The 22285-nt window shown below is 38.7% G+C and overlaps 2 protein-coding genes across 7 annotated transcripts in view; both read left to right on the forward strand.

Annotated features, from left to right (window-relative positions):
• The window catches only part of LOC140727050 (copine-3-like), a 42424-nt gene extending 28780 nt beyond the window's left edge, over window positions 1-13644 (forward strand). For all 4 annotated transcript variants that reach the window (XM_073044266.1, XM_073044285.1, XM_073044275.1 and 1 more), the window contains exons 10-16: window positions 2065-2124; window positions 4883-5016; window positions 6347-6401; window positions 6488-6539; window positions 10385-10518; window positions 11303-11539; window positions 12188-13644. In XM_073044266.1, the coding sequence (XP_072900367.1) occupies window positions 2065-2124; window positions 4883-5016; window positions 6347-6401; window positions 6488-6539; window positions 10385-10518; window positions 11303-11539; window positions 12188-12403 (888 nt within the window). In that variant the 3' untranslated portion in view covers window positions 12404-13644. The remainder of the gene's footprint in view (window positions 1-2064; window positions 2125-4882; window positions 5017-6346; window positions 6402-6487; window positions 6540-10384; window positions 10519-11302; window positions 11540-12187) is intronic.
• Window positions 13645-16660: 3016 nt separating this feature from the next.
• cpne3 (copine III) overlaps window positions 16661-22285 on the forward strand; it is a 70072-nt gene continuing 64447 nt past the window's right edge. For all 3 annotated transcript variants that reach the window (XM_073044345.1, XM_073044363.1, XM_073044354.1), the window contains exon 1: window positions 16661-16776. The gene's annotated coding sequence lies outside the window, so the exon portion shown is untranslated. The remainder of the gene's footprint in view (window positions 16777-22285) is intronic.

Here is a 22285-nt window from a genome sequence, read left to right on the forward strand (position 1 = left end):
CCATGGGGAAATTCAACTTTTTTTCCAATGTCCCATACACTTGTTGTAGCAAAACTAATTACATACAATACTTAACTCAGTAAAAAAAAATATGATATGCATCTAAATCACTATCTCAAAAAGCATTAATAATAGCTTTTAAAAAGTTCTTAAGTCCTGGCGGTAGAATTGTAAAGCCTAATGGCATTGGGGAGTATTGACCTCTTCATCCTGTCTGAGGAGCATTGCATCGATAGTAACCTGTCGCTGAAACTGCTTCTCTGTCTCTGGATGGTGCTATGTAGAGGATGTTCAGAGTTATCCATAATTGACCGTAGCCTACTCAGCGCCCTTCGCTCAGCTACCGATGTTAAACTCTCCAGTACTTTGCCCACGACAGAGCCCGCCTTTCTTACCAGCTTATTAAGACGTGAGGCGTCCCTCTTCTTAATGCTTCCTCCCCAACACGCCACCACAAAGAAGAGGGCGCTCTCCACAACTGACCTATAGAACATCTTCAGCATCTCACTACAGACATTGAATGACGCCAACCTTCTTAGGAAGTACAGTCGACTCTGTGCCTTCCTGCACAAGGCATCTGTGTTGGCAGTCCAGTCTAGCTTCTCGTCTAACTGTACTCCCAGATACTTGTAGGTCTTAACCTGCTCCACACATTCTCCATTAATGATCACTGGCTCCATATGAGGCCTAGAACAGTGGACCAACAGAACTTTTCAGTTAGCTGCTCTGAGGTGAATGTTTTTCTTTTAGCTACTAGATTTTTACTTGTTTATATGCAATATTTCTGCTGTAATTTGGAATCAATGGCTGGTAATTCCTCAAGCCCAGAGGAAATAGATGGGGTAGGAGCCAGTTTTCATCTGAAGGCAGGGGGCTTAAAACTAGATGTTTGTTTAAAGGGGGAGATTTACAGAGAAATCTGAGGGGCAGGTTTTCCAGTGTAGTGGTTATTTGGAATGAACTGCCCAAGAAGCTGGTAGAGGCAGATACAATTGTGAAGTTTAAAAGGTACTTGGATAGAGGGAATTGGGCTGAAGGGCCCGTTTCTTTTCTGTGCAGCTCCATGATAAATTGCAGGCTCTTACACTAAATGCTAACATGGTAATCTAGAAAATTCCAGGGCTGTGATCTGAGTGATTAGGCTCTGATCATGTAGGCTTGGTTCAGCTCAGTGTGAGGCAAACTTTATTATTATGTGATTTGTTGTCAAGAGCACCAACGGAAAAGCATAGTAGGTCAAAGGTTAATTGTTGGGGCAGTGGTTTGTGGCTTCTCACCCCATTTCCCTCTTCCCTTCACCTTTTCCTCCAGCCTTTTATTGTCTTGAATGTTCAGTCTATTCAAAAGAGAATTCCATGCAATTCTCCCTTGGGTTACATCGTTAAGAAAAGACTTGTGGAGTATGCATCTCTTCCCTTGGTCTACCAACCTCAAATATTACATCATGTAACATAAGGGTTAAGAAAGCGGGAAATACAAGTTTGCAGTACAATTTCTTTTTATCTGGCTAGTTTTTAGAAGGGCCATTCCGGGTGCTTTATTGAAAACCATCTATTGGACTTGTCAGGAAGATAGAAGCATGGTGTGATGACTGGAACACAATGGGCCAGAGGAAAACTGGCAGATGTTTCTATGCATTGAGTGAAAAATGTGCATAAGTGGGTTCCCATATGTCTGTATTAGCCCTTTTGTTTTTCTTAATATATCAATCACCCAGATTTGAATATTATTTTAAAGTGACAGTGGTACTTTGCGTCATAAATATTGAGTGAGATAGAGTTTGAATTCATGAACACTGGTGGAATGGGCGTACATGGCAGATGTGATTATCCGTATTAAAAGTGAACTGATTTAGTTGAAACCATATAAGATAGTAGACTCTTAAATGGTCCTGAGGTGGAGTGGAAATGTAAAAAGAGCTGATGGTGCATATTGGCTAGATGGTACAAGGATGCTTCTTGGAGTAAGTCCAGAGATGAAGGACTTGTGTGAAGAGACTGAACACTGAAGAAAATTTACTGCTGATTTTCATATAGCTAATCCAATTAAATTTTCAATTAACAGATTGTGAAAGAATATTCTTTCCTGGACTATGTTATGGGTGGCTGCCAGGTGAACTTTACTGTAAGTAACTAATTTATTTATAATTTAAACATGAACATGGGAGCAGCAGGAGTCTATTCTCCCATTCATTAAGATCATTGCTGATCCAGTTGTAACCTCTTCTGCGATCTGCCCAAGGAAACCTTTACTTTTGCTTTTTAAATATTTATCTAGCTCTACCTTACAACTATTTAGAGTCAAAATACACTTTGAAGAACAGAGTTCCAAATGCTTGGAGCCATCTGAAAAAGGAAAAAAAATCACCTTGTCTGCCATAAGATGGCAATCTCTTTTTGAACAATGATTCTGTATTCCAGATCTACCCATGAGTAAACACCCTGTCCTCCATTCTTCCAATCAAGTGCCTTCTCACTTGTTTTTTTTCAGTGGGCTGCAATCACTGCAAACAGTCACTTGTTGATGAGGTAAAGCAAGGTTTTGAAGGAGCTCTGGGGCCTTTGGAACGTTTTGGTGGGCTGTGGACATCACGAGTGGTCATTTGTTGGTGGGGCAGCGTAGGGTTTGGAGGGAGCTCGGGACTTTTTGGACCTTTTTGGTGAGCTGCGGCAGTCACAAGATGTCATTTGCTGGTGGGAAGCGCAAGGGTTGAGAGGAGCTTGGGGCCTTTTGGAACTTTTTGGTAGGCAATAATCTCTTAATGCACTCGGCAGGGGTCAGTTTTGGAGTGGCCAGACTTTGACTTGATAGGCTTTAGCATTGGCTAGAATTTAAGTTTGAGAAGTTAAAGATATAATATGTGTAGGCAGGACGTTAGTTCAGAATCAGGTTTAATATCACTGGCATATGTCATGAAATTTGTTGTTTTGTGGCAACAGTACATTACATAATAAACTATGAATTACAATAAGTATATATAAAAATGAACAAAGTAAGTAGTTCAAAAAGAGAAAGAATCAAACACTGAGGAAGTGTTCATGGGATCTGATGACAGTGGGGAAGAAGCTGTTCCTGAAATGTTGAGTGTGTGTCTTTCGGCTCCTGTAGCAATTAAAGAGGGCATGTCATGGGAGTCCTTAACGACAGCTGCCGCCTTTTTGAGGCATCACGTTTTGAAGTTGTCCTCTATACTCGGGAGGCTAGTGCCCAGGATGGAGCTGGCTGAGTTTACAACTTTCTGCAGCTTTTTGGGATCCTGTGCAGTGGCCCCTCCATACCAGATGGTGATGCAACCAGTTAGAATGCTCTCTATGGTACACATGTGGATATTTGTGAGTCACTTTGGTGACATAACAATTCTCCTCCAAGTCCTAATGAAATATAGCCACTTTCATGCCTTCTTTGTAATTGCATCAATATGTTTGGCTCAGAGTACATCTTCAGAGTTGTTGACATCTAGGAACTTGGAACTGCTCACTCTTTCCACTGTTGATCCCCCAATGAGGACTGGACTGTTCCTTTGAATACCCTTCCTGAAGTCCACAATCAATTCCTTGGACTTAATGGCGCTGCAACATCACTCAATCAGCTGATCTATCTTGCTCCAGTATGCCTCCTCAACACAATTTGAAATTAGACCAACAATAATTGTGTCATTGGCAAATTTATAGATGCCATTTGAGCTGTGTGAAGCCACACAGTCGTGAGTATAGAGACAGTAAAGCAATGGACTAAGCATTCATCCTTGAGGTGTAGTGGTGCTGATTGTCAGCAAGGAGATGTTCTTCCTGATCCACACTGAGTAGTCTCCCAGTGAGGAAGTCAAGGATCCAGTTGAAGAAGGAGGTACAGATGCCCAGGTTTTGGAGATTGTTGATTGGAACTGAAGGTATGATTGTGTTGAAATTGTGTAATCAACAAACAGCAGTCTGATGTGTGTATTGATATTGTTCAGGTGATCCAAGGCCCAGTGGAGAGTTAGTGAGTCTATATCCGCTGTTGACCTCTTCACCCTGTTTCTGACACAAAATTTGGCTCAATGTTCAACTATAACCTTGTGTTCAAAACTCCTGCCTACCTAATGATTGTACATCAACTAATATCTCCAACAAATTTCCATTGCAACGGGGGAGTAATGGAACTATGGCACTGAAATGTGCTTCGGTTGAATTGGTCTGCAGCCATTTTGATTACACGGGGAATTCAAATCTGAGTAATTGGCAAAGGGAAATTTATAAAGTTAATGAGAAATGACAAAGCAAAAATGCGGAGTAAGAGAATAAAAAACGATGACCAAGAATCTGCAAAGATGTGTTGGAGCAGAAAAAATGTCTATCTCCATTTGGAGTCAGAGGAGGTAATACCGATTAAAAACATAACATTGAAGTTTTTTTTTATCAAAACTAAAACAACACGCATAATGTTAGATAAATTACTGACAAATAGATGTAAATGTGTAGGACATTACAAAGATATAGTTCAAAATGAACAAGATTATGAATGAAATATTCCAGGATACTTTCTTTAATGCCTATTTCAAAAGTTATTTGAAAAGTGGGAATCTGATGAATAAAAGATGAATGTCAGTAGTAGAAAAAAACGAGTAAAATGATCAGTGTCAGTGGAGTTACAAAATTTGCTCAGCCACAATTAAGGACCCTGTGCAATGAACTACTATCCTTTTCTGCAACTATTTTAAAACTAATAGAATTATGGTCACTGGATCCAAAGTGCTTGCTGACAAATACTTCTGCCGCTTGCTCTACCTCATTCTCTAGGAGGAGATCCAGTGTTGTTCCTCCTCAGTTATTCTCAAATAGCAGAAAATGCTGGAAATGAAACAAATCATGTTCACATCAATATTTTCTTTCTTCTTTCTAAGGTTGGCATTGATTTCACTGGCTCCAATGGTGACCCTCGTTCTCCTGATTCTCTGCATTATATAAGTCCTAATGGGTATAATGAATATCTGATGGCAATCTGGTCCGTTGGAATGGTTGTTCAAGACTATGACACGTAAAATATTCCTTTTGTTTTGCCTGTTGTGTTTCTGTTAGAAAATAAGGATGTTACAAATACCTAAGGAATTTATCTAATCATTAACAAATAATAGGCTAAGTTATAATTTAGCTTCTACTTGCAATTTGTAGTTACTAATTAAGTAGTTTTGTTTAAAGTCCAATTCTTGCCTGTCTCCGTCACTCTTCACCAACTCACCCATTTGTAATTGATATTTGCTATAGAAGATCAGATGGCTCGTATCACGGATCATTCTTTATGAGCAACGCATAGTATTTTGATAACAATATTTTTACTGTGATAGAATTATTTCTAGAATCTACCATTCCAGGTTCACTGTGAACAATAGCTGCTATCTCAAATTTGCCGGATCTGGATGAGGAACCTAGATGAGATCCTTCGAGCCTAAGACATGTCAGAGTTCAGTATGAGGCCCTGACCTCTTACTATGCAATAGACAACCCCTGACTACATGTAACAGATAACAATTGTACCCCCACCCTTTCCTACACCTCAGCTTTAGCATAGCAGTTAATGCAGTGCTTTCCAGCGGCAGCAGTAAGATCAGGGTTGAATTCACGATTTTATATATTTTCCCTGTGACCACATGGGTTTCCTCCTGCTGCTCTGGTTTATTTCCACATTCCCAAGATGTATGGTTAGAGTTAGTGAGTCGTGGGCATGATATGTTGGCACCGGAAGTGTGGTGACAGTTGTAGGCTGCCTAGCGTAATCTTTATCTAATCTTTATCTTTAATTTTTAAATGACAGGGATTTCATATTTTTAAATGTTTCTGATATTTAATTTGTACTGAAAATGAGACAAAATCTTTTTTTAAGGTGACTATTTAAATTGGCTAAAAGCATGAATCGTAACATCAGAAATTTAAATAAATCAATCAGATCAGTCTTGCATTTTCTGCAGCCAAACAATTGAAATTAAAGAGCTTGCAGAACATGGGCCACACCTTGTTTATCCTTAGAAACCAACATAAAACCTTGGCTTCTTGTAAGATCCTGTTCAGTGGGAATTCTTGGAGTTTGGCCGTGGGACATTCTTAAAGTTAAATGCTCACAATACTGGGCCTGGACCAGCAAGTGCCAACAGTTCAATCTAGATCTCTCCAATTAGCAGCAGTGCTGAGATCATTGTCTTCAACAAGTGGTTATTTGAAGAAGAATGTGTCTGCCTTTACAGGATGTAATTAAAGAATGAAGATGCTGATGTTTGAGCTTTTGGATTTTAGAATATGATGAGATTTTCTATGAATCTTGACAGATAAAATGTATCAGTTTGATTCACATGATGTTAAATACTTCATTACAGTGACAAGATGTTCCCAGTATTAGGATTTGGTGCACAGATACCCCCTAAATGGCAGGTAAATCTAGATTTTTTTTGTATGTAATAATGCTTTTATTCAGAATTGGAATTCAAAACATATAATGTATCTTTGTTTCCCTTTAGGTATCACATGAATTTTCAGTTAATTTCAACCCTGAGAACCCATACTGTGCAGGTATGCAATTCCATAAAATGTATGATATTGAGTTGAAAATAATAGTTTTTAGCAATAGTGGAAATGTATAATTATAGACTTTGAAGCAACTCGCACAAAATGCAGGCCAGGCAGCATCTATGGAAAAGAGTAGAGTTGGCATTTTGTGCCGAGACCCTTTGGCAGGACTCGTATTAATACTTGTGCAAACAAAGTCATATCCACAGAAAGTTAATTAAGACGGCAGCCTTTTCTCTTCTGCTTACAATACAATCAGAATTCCCTTGCATATAGATGTGCTGTGATAGGCATGCATACTGTTGATAAAAGGTCATACAGTAGGAACACATCTCTACATGATGAGATTCATTGGAGGGTGGTGGGCAAGGTGTACATTACACAAAGTCATGATCTGAATATTTTTCTAGGAACACAGCATCATTGATTTAATCATTATATTGGTGGAAGTGAAGAATTGTATACCTAAGGTGTTTTTAAAATTAGAAAATGACTTGCAAAAATATTATTGATTGCAGAACTGCTTGGGAAATTTAATTCTTTTCCCTGTTGCCACCAAACTGAAAATAATAAATTATTATTAGACAAACAAATTTGTTGATATTGCTTTGCTTTTTTAATATCTTTTTCTTGCCTGCAAAATAGATCACTGGGTTACATTAAATATTCAGATGATTTTCTACACTTGTATTAATTAAAAATTAAAGTGCTATATTGCAGAAGAAAGTTGACATCCCATAAGCAATATGAGTACACGTACTTCTGAGAGGGTTGAACGTCCATGCATTTTAACACAGATTTGAGTTGAAGAAATTGCCTGAATGTGTGGCATGGAGCTTCATTAAGTAGATGAGGAAATGTACTAATTCAGACTTTTCATGTTTGTATGTTAAAGTAACTTTAAAAATGTGAAAAAAATAACAATTAAAGCCTTGTTTTGTTAGAGCCCAGGAGCATTGTTTTGTAAACCTGATGTCTCTATATTTTACCTGCAAAGATTACATTCTGGTTTACCATCTGGAAATGTAGAGCATTAGTCAAAATGAAGTGTAATGTCATATGCACAAGTACACGCAAGCACTGATGCAATGAAAAATCTTCCTTGCAGTAGCCTGTCGAGTTCATAACATAAAACACAAACAAATATTTTTACATGGAAGACCACAATTAAAACAGTCTATTTTTAGTGTAAAGTGATCGAACTGGTCATAATGTTGCTTAACTGTAAAGATAAGGGTTGTTAGTTGGTTCAAGAATTGAATTGAAGGGAAGCAGCTGTACTGGAACCTTATTTTAGGGGACTTCAGGCTTCTCCAAATGCTCAGTGGTATGGAGTGGTGAGAAGATGGCATGGTTTGGATGGTGGGGATCTTTGGATGTTGCTTTCTTGTAGATACTTCTGATGGTAGGGAGGGATGTGCTTGTAATGTATTGAGCACTTCTTGCATTCTTGCATATTTGAATTGCCATGCCAGACCATAATGCAACTAGTCGGGATACTTTCAACAGAACATCTGTAGAGGTTTGGTAGAGTGTTCATTGACAAAGAAAAACACTTTTGGAGATAAGTTACTTTCAGAAGATTTCTTTTTCAGTTTTCTAAGTTATTTTTTCTTGGCTTATGACAGTTGTAGATGTGGTACTGCTGATAGCATTAATTTCTAAGATTTATACCTGCCCTGCAAACTTGTGTAGCATTCTCATTGTAGTTGTATTTTTGTAATCAAAGAAATGTTATCTGTGTGTGAAAACATGGCAATTTTAATCTCAACTCACTCATGAATAATATTGCTTCAATGCATTCTATTTTATAAGAGTATCTTAGAATTCCTTGCACAAAAAGCACATATAGACTGTGTTCAATTTATAGTGGGGTGTATTCACCATGCAAATCACCAAAGCAGCTTATATTGATTTAGCTATTTTTTTTTTTAAAAAGAGATCTGTTTCAGTCATCAGTTTTGGCTCTATGTATCACAGCTTCATGTCTTTAAATTGAGGCACTCTAGCACTATCTGTCCAGCACTAAATTAAAATGTCTTAAGGTTGTGATTCTTGGCTGAGGGCATGAATCCATAACCACCTAGCTTTGAGTCCAGGTTGTTGCCTCATTTCCAATATCTTTCAAATCTTTTTGCAATTCAAGCAAAGCTCAATCTGAAATAATTGAGATGAAAAAAACAATATATGCCGATACTCAGAAACCATGTGGTTCTTTAGCTTTGTATGTGTATTGTAGGTACTATGGTTATTAGATGCCTTCTGTTATCTGGAGTAAAATGTACAATGAGAACACATTGTTTTTGGATTGAACTTGATACTTTTAGAAGGCTTTAAAGCAAGCATCTGGATAATATTAAATATCGAAATAAAGAAAAACCACAGCACAATACAGGGCCCTCAGACCACAATGCTGTGCCAAACATTTACTTACTTTAGAAATTACCTAGGGTTACCCATAGCCCTTTATTTTTCTAAGCTCCATGTACCTATCCAGGAGTCCTATCGTATCCGCCTCCACCACTGTCGCCGGCAGTCCATTCCACTGTGTTAAATAAACATATAAATACATTTACCCCTGCCATCTCCTCTGTACCTACCTCCAAGCACCTTAAAACTGTGTCCTCTCATGACAGCAATTCCAGCCCTGGGAAAAAGCCTCTGTTCATCCACACAATCAATGCCTCTCATCATCTTATATACCTCTGTCAGGTCACCTCTCATTCTCCGTCACTCCAAGGAGAAAAGGCCAAGTTCACTCAACCTATTCTCGTAAAGCATGCTCCCCAATCCAGGCAACATCCTTGTAAATCGCCTCTGCACCCTTTCTATAGTTTCCACATCCTTCCTGTAGTGAGGTGACCAGAACTGAACACAGTACTCCAAGTGGGATCTGACCAGGGTCCTTTTATAGCTGCAACATTACCTCTTGGCTCCTAAACTCAATCCCACAGTTGATGGAGGCCAGTGAACCGTATGCCTTCTTAACCACAGAGTCAACCTGCGCTGCAGCTTTGAGTGTCCTATGGACCCGGACCCCAAGATCCCTCTGATCCTCCACACTGCCTAGAGTCTTGCCATTAATACTGTATTCTGCCATCATATTTGACCTACCAAAATGAACCACCTCACACTTACCTGGGTTGAACTCCATCTGCCACTTCTCAGCCCAGTTTTGCATCCTATCGATGTCCCACTGTAAGCTCTGACAGCCCTTCACACTAACCACAACACCCCCAACCTTTGTGTCATCAGCAAATTTACTAACCCATCCCCCCACTTCCTCATCCAGGTCATTTATAAAAATCACAAAGAGAAGGGGTCCTAGAACAGATCTCTGAGGCACACCACTGGTCACTGACCTCCATGCAGTAAATAACCTGTCTACAACCACCCTTTGCCTTCTGTAGGCAACTCAATTCTGGATCCACAAAGCAAGGTCCCCATAGATCCATGCCTCCTTACTTTCTCAATAAGCTTTGCATGGGATACCTTATCAAATGCCTTGCTGAAATCCATATACCCTGCATCTACTGCTCTAGCTTTATCAATGTGTTTAGTCACATCCTCAAAAAATTCAATCAGGCTAAATATGTGACACTTTGCAAATTATTTTCATTGGAGGGCAGTGTAACACAGCATATTTGTGTCAAAATAGTCTGTTTTGGTATTAATGTTCCTGTTCAAAACTTGCCTTGCACATCATTAATAGAAATGGTTATAGAGAAAGCTGACTTTGCTATTGAAACAACTTTTACAAAGTGAATGCAAGTAAAATATCTAACATTTAAAAATGTAGCTATGCAAGGTTGTCATCAATGACTATCTTTCCTCAATTGATATGCTAGGAGTACAGGGAATTGTGGATGCCTACCGCAGTTGCCTTCCTCAAGTCAGACTATATGGACCAACAAACTTTTCCCCCATTATAAACCATGTGGCAAGATTTGCAGCTGCAGCAGCACAGCAGCAAACTGCATCGGTGAGTGTGAGGAAAAATTACAAATATCAAAAACAATACGATAGCAGGAAGATATTACTGTTCTTGTCAACCTTGATGGACATATTGTAGAAAAGAACAGCATAGGAACAGGGCTTTTGGCTGAGCAAGATGCCTTCTGCCTGCACATGATCCATAATCCTCTCTTCCTTACATATTCATTGTGACTGTCTAAAGATCTTGAACACAACTATTGTAAATCCTTCCACTATTACACCTGGCTCCTACTGCTCTCTGTGTTTTAAATAAACTTGCCTTGCACATCCCTTTAAACTTTGCCCTTCTCAACTTAAAGCTATGCCCTTTGGTATTTGATATTTCTACCTTGGGGGAGAAATGATTCTGCTATCTATCCTATCTATGACTCATATAATGTTGTATATTTCTATCAGGTTATCCCTCACCCCCTGATGTTTCAGAGAAAACAACCCAAGGCTTCCTGCTACCTCAACACTACCTGCCCCTCTACCTATCTTTGCATCATCCACAAATTTGGTCACAGAGCCATCAACTCTGTCATCCAGATCACTGACATATAGTGTGAAAAGAGCCAATCCCAACACCAGGCCTCCTTTTAGCCTCCCTCATTTTCCTCTTAAGTTTTCTGTTACAAATTTTGTAATGCGTGACATCAATATCTTCATGTGCTTTGCTTTTTTTCAAAACCATGTGCAACATGATAACTGTTTAAAGATAACAGAGTAAAGGTGACCCTATCTAACACAATTTACCTTTGCATAACTTGTGATTTTCTTTCTTTTAACAGCAATATTACATCTTGCTGATCATTACAGATGGAGTTATAACAGATTTAGATGAAACAAGACATGCCATTGTAAATGCTTCTAAGCTGCCAATATCTATCATCATTATTGGTGTTGGTGGGGCAGATTTTAGTGCCATGGAGTTTCTGGATGGTGATGATGGCGTTCTGAGATCACCCACTGGAGAACCAGCTATCAGAGATATTGTCCAATTTGTACCATTTAGGAAATTCCAGAATGTGAGTAATTTGTTAATGCTGAGAGTAAATTCTTGAGGTCAATTTTATTTCTAATGTGGCCAAAGTCATATTGATTTGCAGGAGAGAAATAATTTGCCCTACTCCACATTGCAAGTATTTCTTAAGAATTGTTAATGCAGATAAAATATCCTTTCAAGTTGCACGCATCTTGTTCAAAGTGACATTTAATGTACAATACAATTCTCATTTGATTTATGTACCAGAAACAAGTCTCACATAATTTTTGGGTAATATGGTAAATGTATGACCTCTAGAAAAATGTCAAGTAAATAAGATTCTTAAAATATTTTTCACTGTTGTAGTAAAATCAGAGTGATAGAATTTTGTTTGACTATATATGTTTGAGATCAAAGATTTCAATGCAGTGAGGTACAAGAAATATTCCATGATATAATAGAGACAAATTATTTCTTGAATAGGTGGACAATTTTCTAATTCTTCCCGGTGTAAATGCAACATTCAAACTAAAAACATTGTATTACAAGTTAAACCCAGTACTTGTGTCCATACAGAAGTAAAATGGTTTTATTTAAAATTAATCACCTGTTTGTAGGATAATGTCAGATCTGTTTACCATTGTGCACTTTTTCAAAAAAGCCTTACAAATTTCCCTTACCTCTTCCACAGGCTGCCAAAGAAGCTCTTGCACAAAGTGTACTGGCTGAAGTGCCTCAACAAGTGACATGTTACTTTAACATGCGCAAAATCCCTCCTCCAAATGATCGAAAGCCAGTAAATGAATCCAAGCCGGTAAATGAATCCAAGCCGGTAAATGAATCCAAGCCGGTAAATGAATCAAAGCCGGAAAGTGAGCTGAAACTTGAAGACTTGCTGGATTTCTAGCTGATGGGGAAAGTCAAATTTAACAAGCTGATCTTCTGTACAGCAAAGAATTATTTTCCTTTTTTTCCCCAAAGTTGGTCTGTTAATTTGGCCTGATAACGCAAGACATAGGTGTGTGTCTTTCTGTGCACAAGCTCTAGAAAGGGGGACAAATTAAGCAATGGTGTTGCTGTATGAATTGTACAGAATTGTAGATTATTTGGCCTCTTTTGGTCTGAGCACTCCGAAATTAAGGTAATACTCAATTGGTACTTCTGCCTATGATGACTACAAGAAGTAGTGAATATTATATAAAGTTAGAAGTTTTGGCTGATTGGATCTTAAGCACTAATACTTGGAATATTTTCAAAACTGTAAAATTGCCAATTATAGGTAAAACTGTAATAACACTAAAGTGCCAATTACACTTGGGCAGTTAGTTTTGATCAGCTGTATAAGCAAGTTAATGTTCTTACTAGTTTACTTATGTGAGTAACATCCCTGATTTAAATTGTATTTATCCTGTCAGCCACCTTATTTCTAATAGGCTCCGGTGAGTTACTTTGATAATGGTATAATGATAGACAGCATTCATATAATTTAAAAAGAAAGGCACAAGAGAGAAATTAAGAATAATTTACCATGCTGCTTTTACATAATTTCTGGGTTGCTCTAATAATTTGATCTATAGTATAAATTACACAAATTGACTACACCAGTGGCCTGCTGATGCAATTAACTTCTCACTGGAATGGCTTCCTGCAGATGTAGCCACAAAATGGCAGTTCATCATGAAAAAGAAAAAGGAAGGAAAAAGGAAAAAAAAACGTTTTTCTCTTTAAAGCTTGCTGTCAGAATTCTTTCTATTACAGTGGATTTCTGTTGATTTGCTCATCTGGGCATCTCTGCATAATTCTCCAGTACTAAATATTTTGGTTTTTTTAAAGCTGCTTCTTCATTTTATATCATATTTTGAACCAGATGATCAGATTGAATTTGCTTTTTCAACTTTGTAGATGAACTTTTGTCCTATATTGTGTTCTTGCATTCTTAATTTTTCACTAATATTCAGTACAAATATCTGTATGTAACAATGAAATGCAAATGTGTGATTTTAGTGTTGTGCATTATATAGAATGAAAAGACATCAAATACTTTGCCAAAATTGTTGAGAATTATATTAAGAAAAGAAAATTGTTCATAACATTCTGTAAACAATGCACGTTCATATAGCTCTGCAATAAAAAAAAGCTTAAAAGGCTTGTCTTTTACATTGTCATGTTTATTTTAGGGATGATCTTGTGTATATATTTTTGTCCACCATACAGAATTAATATTGTCTGGAGGGGTGAGATAAATGAATTCAAGCACCTGATTTGCTTTAGTTATATCCTCCAAGTATCTACTGGTAATTGATGTCTATGGCCAAATCTTAAATTCAATTAAAAAAAACAGAATTTGGCAAAATTGCAACTTAATGCTGTTCATGAAGGTATTTTAATGATGCCAGTTGTTGTTTCAAGCAATCAGAAAGCAAAAATGAATAATATACTGCAATTGCATCAAACCTTCCTCAATATTTTATTTCAAAGGTGGAGTGACTTGAAAAGCTGTTCTTGCATTCTCTACATTAGTTGATTTTTAATATATTGGCATTGAGTAATATGGGGCCAATCAAAAATTCTTAATGATCAAACTGTGATTAAAAACCCTACAGCACAATACAGGTCCTTCGGCCCACCATGCTGTGTCGAACATTTACTTTAGAAACTACCTAGGGCTACCATAGCCCTCTAATTTTCCAAGCTCCATGTATCTATTTAGGTGCCTCTTAAAAGACCCTATTGTATCCGTGTTCACCACAGTCACCAGCAGCCCATTCCACGCACTCACCACTTTTTTTTTTTTTAAAAAAAAACAACTTACCCCTGACATCACCTCTGTACCTACTTCCAAGCACCATAAAACTGTATCCTCTCGTGCTAGTCATTTCAGTCCTGGGAAAAAGCCTCTGACTGATCAATGCCTCTCATACACCTCTCATCTGATTCACCTCTATCAGGTCACCTCTCAACCTCCCATCACTCCAAGGAGAAAAGGCCAAGTAAAGCATGCTCCCCAATCCAGGCAACATCCTTGTAAAAGGATTAATTGTGTACTTTTCTAAAAATGTAACTATAAAATGTCCTGTCATAGTAATTAGAAGCTTGGACAAACAACCCAGAGTCTTAATTCAAATCCAGCAATGGCATCTGTGTAATTTAAATTCAGCCACTAACCTAGAATTTCGTGGGAAGAATCAGATCAATTAGCTTAGTAAGCATGATTGCAAAATCTATCACAAAGCAAATGTTAAAATCTCTTGTCCTTGCTGGGTGTGATTGGATAAGACTCCAAATCTACTCTGTGATTTATTGTTTAAATACAAATGAGAACTATTTAGGCTGCCCCTGGAGCATTGTGTTCAGTTCTGCTTGCCCCATTAGAGGAAGTTGCTGACGCTTTGGAGAAGGTGCAGGTGAATTTTATACCCGGATGCTGCATCAGCACTGGACTTCAAGGCAGATGGTCCTTGGTTCAAACCCAGCCAGGTCCCAACCTGGCCAGCAGCAGTATCTGTATGGAAGAAAGGCATGGCATGAAAATCTTTCTTGCCATGAAAATCCTTTTGACCCTATGGTTCATGAGATCAAGAAGAGTTGGACTTAACGACTGAACAACAGCAAACTATAAGGAGAGGTTGGACAAATTTGGGTTGCTTTCTCTGGAGTGATGGAGGCTGAAGGGATCTATGATAGAAGTTTACAGGATTGTGAGAGGCAGATGCAGAGAAGATGGCCAATATCATTTTCCCAGGGCCGAATATCTAATACCAAAGGTATGCATTTAAAATGAGGGGGTCTAAATGAGGGGGCAAGTTATTTTACACAGAGATTGGTGGGTGATTAGAACGTGCTGCCTAAGATAGTGGTGGTGAAGGGAAATTTGACAGAGGTATTCAAGAGGTTCTGAGATGAATCCACAATTGTACTGGAAATGGATGTAGATATTGTGTAGGCAGAAAAGACTGGCTCTGCAGTTGATTACTAGTTGAATTACTTTGGCACATTTTAAGCTGAAGGATCCGTTTCTGTGAGGTACTGGTCCATGTTTGAAATGAAATGAGTTAGTAAACAGCATTGTTCAAGGAGAGGCAATAAGTGTCAGCCTTGTCAGTAAGTCTGCATTCTGAAAATTATTTTGTAGGGGAAAAAATGTAACCAGGGATTCCAGAGAAGTCAACATTTCTCTTCTAATTCCATCTGCACATTTCTCCGTATTAAAAAGCAGAATAAGGGCAAAAAGTTTCTGAGCAGATATACCGGTATTTAAAATCATTTAGTGTTTATTGAAAAGCCAGTTTCAAAAATGTAAACTTTGCAACCCACTAATGATTAATTGGTATAATTTGTATATTAAAATCCTTTTGTAACAGAAATAATTTATTTTCACGTACACATTCTTAAATTGTATATGAGATAACTGGGTGTTGTGGTATTCAAAGAGTTAAGGAAATCATGGTTCTGTCAATTGACAGTGTACAAGGCATTTAATAAAAACTAAACGCGGTAGAGTTTAAATGTGTATTACAAAAATTGGATGTGATAGTGGTGGTGTAGTGGTTAAATTACCCTTCTCGACTAACAAACCCAAGACGCGAATTAAATCCCACCAGGGTAGCTTGCAGTTTTTAATTCCTCATAATTTAGTAATTGAACCTAAGCGGAAAAATGTTACTTGCAGTAATGCCAAAAGATAATTGTATAAAAAAGCAGCTCTTTCACTGGATCAGGGAAAGGAATCTGCCGTGCTTGCCTCTGCAATCCCTCTTCATTGAAGATGACTTGCTTCCACTCTAAACCTGCGACAAGATAGTTGATAAGATTTATATGGGACACTGCCGCTGGTAAAGGATGAAGCGTTTAATGCGGTGGATTTGTAGATAGCTCGGCAGTCATGGTACTGTTGTGTAGTTACTATCTTAATGTGTGCATCCAGCAGTGGTTTAGGAGTATTAATGAGAATGCAACATTCGGCCTCTAAATATAATTTGCCTTTGGATAGTGCTCTTCCATAAGATTGTTAACATCTGCTTACTTCCTGCTGTTCCGTATTCCTATTGACACTTTTTATCTTTCATATTCAACACTCATTTGTTTTGCTTTAATAAAACGTGTTATTGTTTTGTCCTGAAAGTCCCTTTACACGAATGAACCACATGGAGAAGCTGACCCCGCCCCAGTGTGTGGCTGCTCGTCAGTTCGCATGCGCCGTCACATCGGACGTTGTGCCGGCCGTGGATGGGTGTGTTCGCGATTTGTTAGATCTGCCGAGTGTACTTGCGGGTCACGGAGGTTGTATATTTTGCATGTACTTCATTTTTAGTATGGAATTGTATTTAATAAGTTTATTTTTGCCAGTCTTGTTTCACTTTCGTTTAAAAGGAAGGTAGTAAAGTCAGTGAGAAGGGGCGTGGTTCAGTCGAACGTTTTACATCCATGTTTCAAATGCGTTCCGAGTGTCTCCAGATGATGTGGGTTATTTCCGACGTCGACGGAAAAAGACCCAGACTTCAGGCGGGTTCATTTGTTTGTGTTGCCAGGGTACTGTACTTTCAAATCTGTGTCTTCGAGGATCTTTGATTTGATTGGATCAATGCTGTACACAGTAATTTTAACCCTGTCAGATTTAAGCTGGGCGTGTTTTCCACTGAACTTTTATGTTCTGAATAGTTTATTCTTGTTAAAGTTATATAGGTCCCAGGTGGCAACACATTTGGAGTATGACATACAGTGCAGCTTTAGTGCCCCAAGGAGAAACGTAGAGGAAGTGAAGTGATGATTCACCGGACTGATTTCTGGGACGACGAGGATTAATTTGCGCTCACTACAACTTGGAGGGGCTCAAGTGAAACGTAAACATCTTTGGCGGTGCTAGCCAAACGAGATGCAGAACGTGTATTTTTTTTCTGAACGGGGTGTATAGGTTGAGGAATCACAATCTTGGGTTATTGGGCAAAGGATTATTAGGATTAAGATGAGAATTTTTTTCAGTCAGAGATTGGTTAACCAGGAATTTGTTATCATGGAAGGCTGTAGAAGCCTCGTTGCTGAATGTTTAAAAAAAAATAGATAAATAAACTTAAAGTGCAAAAGGCATCAAACAATATGGGGAGCGAGCAGGAATGTGGCTGACACATGGGCAGACATGATATTGACGAGTAAAGCAAGCTTTAAGGGCTGACTGGCCTGCGCATGGTCTTATTTCTACCTATTGAGCAATGTTCTTAAAGGCCTATTTGAAATTCATTAATATAGGGCAGATTACTACTATTTTGTGTGTTGGTGGCCTTGTGGGTGTAGTGTATCATCTACTTTTGATTTTATTTTTTATTATACATTTTGCTTTTGTTTAATTCACCATTACTTATCAGTTGTATCAAAAACAGTTTCACCTTGACCCATTACAACAACCCTATTAACAGTGTGGAAGAGTTAACCTTTTATAATGTACTGCTCTGGGCATGGGGGATTCAGTGTAGAAAAAGCTGGAGCTTAAGGCTGATGTATGCTGGTTTCAACTCCTCTTTGGTTACAGTTTCCTATCACCTACAATTGGTCTTTTAAAGTAGAGAAACATAAATACTAAATATATATCTAATGATCTGGCTTCCGCTATTCTTATAGGCAGAGAACTCCCGAGGTTCACGACTCTTTGCAAGAAGAAATTTTTATGCACCTTTTTAAAAAAAACTGGCTCCTTATTTTATACTTATGCTCCCTTATTTGTGACCTTTCTTTTAATGAAAACACCTGAATGTCTGGGGTATCAAGTCCCGTTTAGAATTTTGTATGGTTTATAAGGTTATCCTCCTCCATTCTTGTGAACTTCAAGAATACTACGCTTCTCTTGATTGGACACCCTCTCACCTGAGGAACTGGCTGGTGAATCTAATTTGGACTGCTTTCAGTGTTACTATATATCTTTTTGTAATGGGACAAAACTGTAAACAGCATTCCAAGTATGGTCTTGCCCTCAGCCTGCACAGCCTCTGTCCTTAAACTCAATTTCTCTTCATAATAAATGCTAACATGCAGTCGCCATTCTTAAATATTAAATGTTAACTTTTTGTGATTCATGCAGTAGGACACCTAGATTTGCTGTCTCACTCCATCTAGGTTCTAATCTCTTGCTGCATTAAGCTCCAACATTAAGCTCCATTTGCTCAGTTATCACTCAGTCACTCAGTGTCATCATTATGACCTGTCTTCTGACTATCTTCATATCAGTGACAAACTTTGAAATCTTGTATTTCATTCTCGCTCTCCGTATCATAGTGCAAGTAGTAAACAACTAAGTGCGGAGATCTAATCCTTGGATACTCCAGAAATTGCACCCCACTAGCCTGTAAATTCTCATTCTCAGTTGTCTATGTGAAAGCCAGTTTTCAGTCCATGTAACCACAAGCATTCTTCCTGCTGGCTGTAAATTTGTGCATCAGCTTCTTATGTGGTACTGTACCTTGTCAAATGCTTCTTGGAAAACTAAGTACATTGTATCTACAGGTTTTTTTTCTCAACCCTCCCTGTCATATCCTCAAAATATACTACTTTGTCAAGCATGAATTACCTCTGATAAAACTCTGTTGATTAGATTTGGTTATATTTAGCTTTCCTAAAGGAATAGTTCTTTCCTGTAGCATCTTGCCAACAATGGATGTTAATCTAACTGGCTTATAGTTTTTCACCTTCTGTGCTCCATTCTGCATGAAGTTCCCACATTTTCTGTTTTTCAGCCTTCTGGTACTCTCCTGGAGTTTAGAAAGTTTTGAAAATTTTCAACCTATGGGTCCACTATCTTTACAGCCACTTTCTTTAAAACCCTTGGATGCAAGCCATTGGGTTCTGGTCATTTGGGGTTTTCTGATGTTTTATCCCTTGTAATTATGGTTTTTGTAGGTCCCTTTTCCACCTTTTTACTTGAAATTTGCCCAGTACTGAGGGGTTTTATGCAGTGTTCTCCATGGTGTATACAGGTGCAAAGAATTCATTTAGCTTATTCTTTGTTTCCTGTTATTAATTCACCAGCCTTGTTCTCTATATGTTCGCATCCAACTTAGCTGTATTCTTCCTATTTATATATCCATGGTAACTCTTGGCTTTTGTTTTGCTATTACATGCAAGATTTCTCTCAGAATCAACTTGTGCTTAGTCTTTAGCTGCTGAATCCTAAAAAATACCTAGTCTTCTGGACTACTACCTTTCAATTAAAAATTATCTTTGGCCCACTTCATTAACCACAAATGGTGCCTCTTTCTAAATGAAATAGCATTCTGCTGAATGTATTGATCAGTTGTTAGCCAATCTGCCACTGTTCATTTACTGAACTGTCTTGAGGCTTATGTTCCCAGTTCAACTTGGAAGACTTCAGCTTCCTACCAATATAATTGTCTTATTTAAATTGTAGACTGGTTTTGGTCCTGCAGTATTCTTCCTACAATTACATTTGGAATTCTGTCATAGTGTGGCTATTATTTCATAACAGATCTTTAACCACAAGATCTCCCAATAATCCTTCCTCAGTAGTCATGACTGAATCTAAAATGTTCCTGGGTGGGTCCGTAGCATATTGTTCTGAGAAGCTATTCCTGAATGCACTACACAGATGCTTCTATAAATTGCTTGTCAGTTTGGTTTGTCTGATCAATATGTGGATTAAAATTGTCCATGACAATTGCAGTTCCATTCAAACATGTCTTGGATATTTCTCCGGTTAGGTTCTGTCCTATCGAGAGGTTACATTTTGGGGCCTATGGACTACTCTCATCTGAGTTATCTATCCTTTGCTATTCATGATTTCAATCCAAACCATTCTACCTTCTGCTGCCTCTATATCTTAACACTCTAATACCTTCCTTGATTAACAATGTTATCCCAACTCTTTTTTTTTCCTTTGGCCTGTTGTTTTGAAATATTGTATAACACCCATTCCTTGTAATCCTGCAAGTACATCCTCAGAATGATATTGAGATGACTCTCATGCTGTTGTCTGTGCTGCACTTGGGAAAAGCTAATTTTCATGATACTTATACCGTTTGTGAGCATGCTTATGACAATAGACTCGTAGAGAAGTACAGTGCAGAAACAGGCCCATCGGCCTATCAATTCCATACTGAAACCATTTAAACTGCCTACTCCCATCGAACTGCACCTGGACCATAGCCCTCCATACCCCTGCTATCCATGTGCCTATTCATACTTCTCCTAAGTGTTGAAATCCAGCTCATATGCATCACTTGGGCTGGCAGCTCATTCCATATGCTCATGGCCCAGAGTGAAGAAGCTTCCTCCCGTGTTCCCCGTAAGCTTTTCACCATTCACCATTAACCCACGATCTCTGGTTGTAGTCCCACACAACCTCAGTGGAAAAAGCCTGCTTGCATTTACCCTATCTATACCCATCATAGTTTTGTATATCTCCATCAAATCTCCTGTCAATCTTCTACATTCTGAGAAATACAGTCCTAACCTATTAATCTTTCATTATAACTCAGGTCTTCCAGAGCCGGCAACACCCTTGTAAATTTTCTCTGTGCTCTTTCAATCTTGCTTACATCTTTCCTGTTGGCGGATAACCAAAGCTGCACACCAACATCTTGTACGACTTCAGCGTAACATCCTGTCTCCTGTACTCAATACATTGATTTATGAAGGCCAATGTGCCAGAAGTTTTCTTTATGACCCTATGTACCTGTGATGCCACTTTCAATGAATCATAGACCTGTATTCCCTGATGTCCTTTATTCCACCACACTGCTCAGTGCCCTACTGTTCACTGTGTAAGGCATACCCTGGTGGGTCCGACCCAAGTGCAGAACCTCGCACTTACTTGCATTAAATTCCATCTGGCTTTTTTCCAGCAGATGCAGATCCCTCTGGAAGCCATGATAGCCTTCCTCCCTGTCCACTGCGCCGCCCCCCGCCCCCCATCTTGGTGTCATCTGCACATTTTGCTGATCCAGTTAACCACATTATCATCCAGATCATTGATATAGATGACAAACAACGAAGGACCCAGCACTGATCCCTGTGGTACTCTGCTTATCACAGGCCTCCATTCAGAGTGATCTCCCTCTACTACCACTCTCTGGCTTCTCCTACAAAGCCAAGGTCTAATCCAATTTATTACCTCATCCTGAATGCTGAACAACTGAACCTTCTTCAACAGCCTCCATGTAGGGCCTTGTCAAATGCCTTCTAAAGTCCACGTAGACAACGTTCACTGCCTTCTTTCATCCACTTCCCTAGTAATTTCCTCAAAACTCTATAAGATTGGTCAGACATGATCTACCATGCACAAAGCCATGCTGACTATCCTTAATCTGTCTCTGACTTCAATATCCGGTCCCTTAGAATACCTTACGATAACTTTCCAACAACTGATGTCAGACTCACTGACCTGTAATATCCTCGTTTATGTTTAGAGTGATTTTTAAACAGTGGAACGACACTGTCTCCCCTCCAATCCTTTGGTACCTCTTTTGTTGCTAAGGATAATTTAAATATATCTGCTAGGGCCCGAGCCATTTCTGCACTTGCCTCCTGAAGGTTCCAAGGGAACACCTTGTCAGGACCTGGGAATTTATCCACCCTGACTTGCCTCATGGTAGCAAACACCTCCTCCTCTGTAATCTGTACAGGGTGTATGAATTTAAATTCCATCTGCCATTTTCAGCCCATTTTTCCAGCTGATGCAGATCTGTCTGCAAGCCATGATGACCTTCATCACAGTCCAATACACCCTCAGTCTTGGTGCCATCTGCAAATTCAGTTAACCACATTATCATCCAGGTCATTATAAAAT

Source organism: Hemitrygon akajei, chromosome 1, assembly GCF_048418815.1.
Source record: "Hemitrygon akajei chromosome 1, sHemAka1.3, whole genome shotgun sequence".
Taxonomy (NCBI): Eukaryota; Metazoa; Chordata; class Chondrichthyes; order Myliobatiformes; family Dasyatidae; genus Hemitrygon; species Hemitrygon akajei.